Source organism: Ruditapes philippinarum, unplaced genomic scaffold (genome assembly GCF_026571515.1).
Source record: "Ruditapes philippinarum isolate M1 unplaced genomic scaffold, ASM2657151v2 ctg2669_1_1_1_1, whole genome shotgun sequence".
Classification (NCBI taxonomy): Eukaryota; Metazoa; Mollusca; class Bivalvia; order Venerida; family Veneridae; genus Ruditapes; species Ruditapes philippinarum.
This window is the reverse complement of record NW_026863048.1, coordinates 83,480-91,071: the sequence shown is the minus strand read 5'-3', so window position 1 is coordinate 91,071 and position 7,592 is coordinate 83,480. Positions and strand designations below refer to the sequence as shown.

Sequence of the window (7,592 nt, the reverse complement as noted above, 5' to 3'; positions counted from 1 at the left end):
ATAGTGCAAATGACGTGACGTACTAGTGTAATATCGTTTTTATTAAATGACTTTATTACACTCCTGCGCCGCGGTTTATGTGATAAAAGTAGATATTTCTGTCTGTCCAAAAGTTAGCGAAATTAAAATGACAGACATTTCGCGTGAGGAAATATTAGCAAATCGTGCAAGGGTAGAATTTAATGACATGTTAGTTGATATTTACAGTACAGGAAATTTTAGATTTGCCTCAATTTGCGAAATTCGCCATCTCTAAGTTAACCACTTATACAATATATTAACTGCTACATGTTATAAGAATATGACAAAATATAATTGACTTTGTGTTTATTGATTATTAAATAAATGGAACCTTACTTTACACCCTCTCCTCTCTGTTCACCTATAGCAACTTGAACAACAAACTTATATCTATCATATCCCATATCTGAAATAAACAACACACAATATTGCACATTTAAAGTGCACACACAAGTTGGAGTAGAAATATTGTCAACATGTTTTGTTTAATTCAATTTATAATGTGAAATGATGAATTCCAGAACACACTTTAGTAACTATAGTATATGTGCATCTCTGTCACTGATGGAGTCAGAAGTCTCTTTGTTATATTTTTACTTAATGCAGATTATAATCATACATGTGAACTTTTTTCCATGATCAAGTGGGAGATTTTCATTCAAAAAGATGGAGATTTAGAATTTGCAATAAACAAAGAAGGACGTTTTGACATCAAAAAGAGGGAGATTTCTTTAATTTGTGAAAATACCCCTTATTTTAAGAAGAATCTTTGAAAATATGGCTGCAGAAAGTGGGAGTCTCCCGCTCAAAGTGGGAGTGTTCACATGTATGTATAATTAGAGCAAAAATGACCACAATATAAAATTTTGTTTGCATTAGTACAAAAAACAATCCCTGTAGATGAACACTGTACTGGATGGAGACCACCAATACCGGACAACATTGAAAATGCCTGATTTAGTTTTTTTTTATTTGTTCAGTGGTTGTTGATCAATCAGTCGCTTTTATATCAACAATAACTGCATGTTTGATCTATAATTAAGCAATTTAATTTATTTCACTTTTCATAAAATTTCTTTTTCAAGAACACTGACATTGAAAATCTGGACGTCAAAAGTGCAATAACTGACCTCTTATACTAGCTATAATTATTTGCAGAGTGAATAATAGAATATCCAAAACTTCAGCATTTGCTGCTGAAATATTTTATATCATGTAAAATAAAAAATTAAAACACCAAAGCATTTATTGACATGGACATATCTGTCTGGACACATGATACTGTAGTAAGGACAACTTATGTAATTTTGATACCCTCCTTCACAGGCCTCAGATATAAGTGTCAACATAACCAGAAATAAACAAACTAGTCTGTTAGTTAAGAGAAGAACCTATATGTGTCAAATTTTCAGAGCTTTATCTTTAAAATAATGAAATCTGTTTGAAAAAATGTTCAAAATGTGTCTGGTTGGTGGTCCGAGACCAGATTTAATTATTTCAAATATATATAAAATCTTTTTTTTCATTTTAAAGCACTGCTTGTATTTTGTTTACCTTTAAGTTTTGTTTTAATATCATCAGAGATTGTTTTTGTCCAGTCCATTATTTCCTCTGGATCGTATGTTTTACCATCTAAATGCTCATTTAACACAGCATGAATACACTCTTTCACAGATACTGGTCGAAATCTGAAAAAAAAGACAGCAATTTTTAATTCTCTTTCAAAACAACTTTACCTGGCTTCAAAATTTGCCTAATTACTTAAGCCAGAATCAAATTGAACTATGCAGAAAACTATTCCTGTAAAATGGAAAACATTACTGGCAAAACAAAAATTGCTAACTGATGTATTTTTTTGTCTAAGCAAAGTAAAGGAATCACTACAATGGCCTCTCAGTGACATGTACATGTACTTCATAATGCTAAGGACATCATGATAAAGCATATTTTTAAACACACACACAAATTGTTGTTTAGAGCATGAATCAAATATTTCTGTCAGCGGTTTTATATTTAAAGTGCAAGTTTTTCAAGTTTTCCTTTGTGTAATTTAAACATAATTATTAAATATATTATTCAAGCTAAACATATCAAATATGTTCATTCAAGCTTAACATACTCACTGACTAGAAAATATGTTCATTCCAGCATAAGATATCAAAAATGTTCATTCAAGCTGTCTTCTCCTACGATTTTCCACGTATCCTTTTGGACTATAAGACACTTGTATTTTATACTGCTCTATTATGTAAATATATTGTAGCAATTGTTCTGTTCTGTATCCTTTTGTGACCTGATGAAATTTTTATCACTTTTTTATTAAATAGTTGCATATTCATGCATACTTTTTATATGCTTTTCTCTCTTCGATTCGTGACTCTTATTTGGAAAAATTGCACATGCACAACAAATATCAGACATAAATACAGTTCAATAAGTGCATTTGTTAAATAAATACATTATCTAAAAGTTCAAAAACTTTAAATTACTTTAAAAACAATCGCTCAAAGATTAGAGCATCTGAACATGTCAACCATGACTGGACGCTTACCCATCGATTCGTGATATCTGATTCACCCTGTGACGTCATCAAAATATAGCTGCTCACACCACTAAATGTTCGCATGGTTATTTTCAGTCCGATCTGATCAATATATGTTTCAAAGTCTTAAGTAAATTCTTACAGAATAATGAATTTTTTTTTGCTTAATTGCAAGTGTGTTTGATAAATTAAAAACATTAATATCGAATAGGGGTGTAACAATACGGCAAAAACCGTATTGCAATATATTGCCATTTTGCTGAAGAGTATTGCAATATATTGCAATACGTATTGTCGTGTAAATGTTTTGATGTAAAGATGGAGTAACATTATATATTATTATTATATGTATATATTTTTAGTAGAAACTTAATAAAAATATAAGGAATAAATAGAAAGTAAAGTGTCACAAAACTAGTCACGTGTGACCTTTCACATCTGGGCCGCTTATGTAAATTATGCGGCCGCTTATTGACTTTTAAGTGTACTAGTTGTCAGATTCTTTTATCCTATGTTGGCGCCAATAAAATTCGCCAATTAAAGATTTTATGCGAAATTTGTACAAAATTAGAAGGCAATTAATTGAAAATTATGATTTTTATAATATAGCGGTTCTCCAAAAATCGTACCGCGGTCAAAATTTATTTTTTCATATTGCAATATATCGGTATACCGGTAAACCGTTACACCCTTAATATCGAATATTTAAAGTAATTAGGTCATCAGCTGATTGTAGGGTAAGCTCATTTACACCTGTTCAATTACGCATTTTGATTGGATTGAATTGTCAAATAGAGTGTCTAATAAAACTTGTGTAGTTTTCGGATGGTGTATGTCCTTGCAGAAGTATTTATACCAGACATTTATTTAGCTCACGAATCGATGAGAAGGCACGAATCAATGAGTCTATAAGGCATACTGTATGTTTTGTTTTATGTACACTATTCTTGCAAAACTAACATTATATGGTGAAGACTACATAAATTAATGGTGACATAAAGAAATCATAAAAATCTAAACATTTGAAATGTTATCAAACTAGCGTACAGGGGTTGTAAAATGCGCTTAAAATAAGGCACAAAATAAATTTATTAACTTAAATGCTTATTATAATTAATTACGTATGTTTTCTTCATAACTTTGGAAAATAAATATTTCGAAAATCAAACCTGGATCATTTTGTACTGGGCTATGGTACAATTTCACATAAACTGCACCTGTTTATCCGGACTATATTTAGGCTGGGTACCACCAATTTTTTTGTACCGTGGTATATCGCGGTATTTCACCTGTGTACCGCGGTATGTACCACGGTATTATGAAGACACTTTTTAATGTTTAACTTATGCAAACTAAGACCAACTGCCATAAGAATGTTTAAACATTTTGATAAAACACAATACATTTTAGAAAAACAGATTAATATCTTTATTTCTTTCAACTAACATCTGTCTACCTGACTGGAAAATAATAAATAAAAGAAAGAAGAAAATAACCTTATTGTCTTGATAATATTTTCAACAAAATCTAAAACAGAAAAATGGCAATTCCCATTGGATTTTTGACCGTGGTGAATTCGTCCATGACGGTATGAGCTGTTTACAAGTTGGGCTATGTCTAAATGCTTTACGTTTTGTTATTGTCGCCACTCGTCAATACGTCAACATGTTTACTAGCCTTAGACTGAGCACTAACATGGGTGTCCCCTTTTAATGCATTTAAATGAAGAATGATATATAGAAATTATAAAAATGTCGGCGGATGAAATGTATTTACACTACATAATAAATATGAAAAACAACCGGGAAACGATCCGACCTTTCCGCGACTAATTATTCGTTAGAGTATTATACTGTGCATTTACTGCTGCTCTAAAAATAGACTTGGAATTCCACTTTAATTTAGGTTCAAAGTTGAAACACAGATTACAGGGTAAATAACGTCCGAATCTTACAAAAATATTATGTAAAATTATATATATTAAAAAACCGGTATTCCTAGGGGTCGTACCGGTACGTACCGCGTCTGAACGAAACCGTGGTATACCGGTATACCGGTAATACCGCACATCCCTATATTTAGCTATACTCAACATCACTAATTCCGCATCATCACTTATTTCACGGTAATGGCATATTTTCATGTGTCCAGTGTTAAAATTGGTAAGAATTGACGTATTTTATTCAAACCCCTAAACAACAAAGATTTTGTGCAAAATATTTTAAATCTATAGATTTTTACGTAAAATAGAACAACATTTTTCAAATTTCTGCAAAAAGCAACAATAGTCCGTTAAATTTTTGCATAGAATAGAATAGAATAATGTTTTATTACCAATCATGGGCCTTCTCAGGCATACAATTACATAAAATATCAGTACATTAAATGTACATAAACAAAACAATAATAAGATAACATAAGCTAATTCTGATTTGATAACACAATTAACAAAGGACTAGTAACTATATGTATTCAACAAAGGCATTTTAAATGACAACACATAAAAGAAATAGAATTTGTAAAAAACCTCAACAATGACTAACCCACATATGTCTGAATCAATCATCATTTTCTAAATGTTCTTGTTTGTTGAAAAAATTAATTTTGAGTTACAATGCAAGTATAATTATAATATTTAAAATCAAGCATGTAGAAATTTTAACTGAAACATGAGAAAACTAAAATATAACATCATTACCGCGATTTAAATGATGACATAGTGTTTTCAAAATGGCCGACACACGGTCAATGTCTGGCCCATTAAAACTGATTTTGACTGAATATACTGTTGTTTCCTAGTGCCATACAGCAGAAAATACCTATATGTTGCAGCTAATGACAATTTTTGTACCATTAATTTCATTTGTTATTTTCTTTCTGGTTTCAAATGGTTAAGTACCGTGAGCTAAGAGGAGCACAGTATACTGCCAAATACGTCATTATGTGATAAGCGAAATGTAAACAATGGAACAATATCATTAGTCTTAAAAATGAACATATAACATTAAGGTAAGTTGATGCCAATTATTTTTTCTAATTTAAAATATTGTATTTTTACACCGAGCATTGATCAACACACTCTAATAATGCATTATGCATGTTAAAGGTGTAAAACAGCTGAAAAATATCAAAGACAAAAAGCTGCATTATACGATAATTTTCCTACACTTTATGTAAGTAAAGTGAAATGAAAAGAAATCAAAGATTCTTGCTACTTTTAGCTTATTATTTTGATCGACCACATGTCAACCGAGTCTGCTTAATAAAACATTGCTACAGAAGAGTAAAGTAGGCACTATCCGGAAAAATTGTTTCATCCGGATACTGTTCATTTTATAGTCGCATAAATGCAACAATTATCATAATAGGGATTAAATCATACTTGTGTTGAAAATTTGGCCTTATCACATATGTATTACTCGCTGGTGGAGGTTGCTCTGCTACTTCAACGTCAGCCATAATTCAGGTAATACAACAAGACGATCGTGAAAAATAAACAGACAAAATGGCGTACCTAACAACATGGACTGGTCTTCTGCCTATATTACCCGAAAAGAATTTTTATTGAAAAAATAATGATATGCGAATGTGGCAGAATGACTTTTATATCTTTTATAACTTAACATGGTGGTATTTATTTTACAGATTTATTTCGTAAATTACATGTTGAAATCATTCAAGCATCTTTATAATACACAGTCATTTTACTATCATGGGTCATTGTACTGTACAGGGAAAAGAGTCAACTTGGCCCTATACCAACTCGGCCAACTCGGCCCACTTTACAAAAATATATATTACGTAATAACTTTGCTATGCATGTTGTTAAGGTTAATGAATAATGAAAAATATGTTTTTATTATATAATTATACTTCTGCCGAAATAAAGTTCATTTAGGATTTTTTTTTTATATTTATTTGTCTTGCAGATTCGATAAAATTAATATAGATCTAGAAAAATGTGTTTCCTTAGATGCATTTTGTTTGTAAAGTAATATTCAAAAAATATGAAACAAAAACGTGTTTATTTAATATCATAAGCTTCTAATTAATTGCAGGTGCCTGGTGGTCACTAATCAAATGAATGAATGAGTCAATCATAATTATCACCTAATTAATCGGTATCCTTAACATACACACTGATTGATAATGATAGCCCGTAACAATATATATTTCAACACATTGTTTGACAATGAAGGTAATTAAGTCAGAAATACGAATACGAATACGAATACGAATACGAAAAGTTTATTTGTATAAAGCATAGTACAATGCTTATAACAAGTATAAATTGTAATATATACAATGTTTGGAGATCAAAACATGGATTTTTCCAGCAAACATAAGATGTTTCATGGAATATTATGTTCAATATTCAATATGATATTTAACATGTTTAATATATATGTTGCGCTTGCATGCATAAGTTTCAAATAAACAGACGCCAACCTACAATATCCTGAATAGTCTGCACTTAACTTATTCTATCATTTTCTAAAATATAAAGACATGAAGAACACTAAAGTCCTTTAGACTAAAAGTAATATTCACTGTTGCAAGTCAGTTCTTTTGAAAGATATACATGCAAACGCAAACATCTTAAACAATAAGTTATGGTTCGAATATATTTCATTTTCAAATATTACTAGAAGAGATATTATGAAATACGTTGTCTATTTGCTAAGTAAATAAATTTAGACAAAGCACAATATAGTTTTCATAGAATTAGAAGACATTAGGCTACCGAATTTTATAACAAGTATCAATTGTAATATATACAATGTATGGAGATCAAAACATAGATTTTCCAGTAAACATAGGATGATTCATAGAATATTATGTTTAATATTCAATATTTAACATGTTTAATATATATGTTGCACTTGCATGCATAAGTTGCAAATAAACAGACGCCAACCTACAATATCCTGAATAGTTTGCACTTAACTTATTCTGTCATTTTCTAAAATATAAAGACATGAAGAACACTAAAGTCCTACAGACTAAACGTAATATTCACTGTTGCAAA

At 30.3% G+C, this 7,592-nt stretch overlaps 1 protein-coding gene across 1 annotated transcript; it reads right to left on the bottom strand.

The window, feature by feature from the left end:
* Positions 1-289: 289 nt before the first annotated feature.
* On the bottom strand, positions 290-6,105 carry LOC132720985 (dynein light chain Tctex-type protein 2B-like). The gene is made up of 3 exons (XM_060705232.1): positions 5,946-6,105; positions 1,576-1,709; positions 290-427 (listed from the first exon to the last, which is right to left on the bottom strand). The coding sequence occupies exons 1-3, from the start codon at positions 6,020-6,022 to the stop codon at positions 354-356; spliced, it is 285 nt and encodes a 94-aa protein (XP_060561215.1). The 5' UTR covers positions 6,023-6,105; the 3' UTR covers positions 290-353.
* Between the last annotated feature and the right edge of the window lie 1,487 nt (positions 6,106-7,592).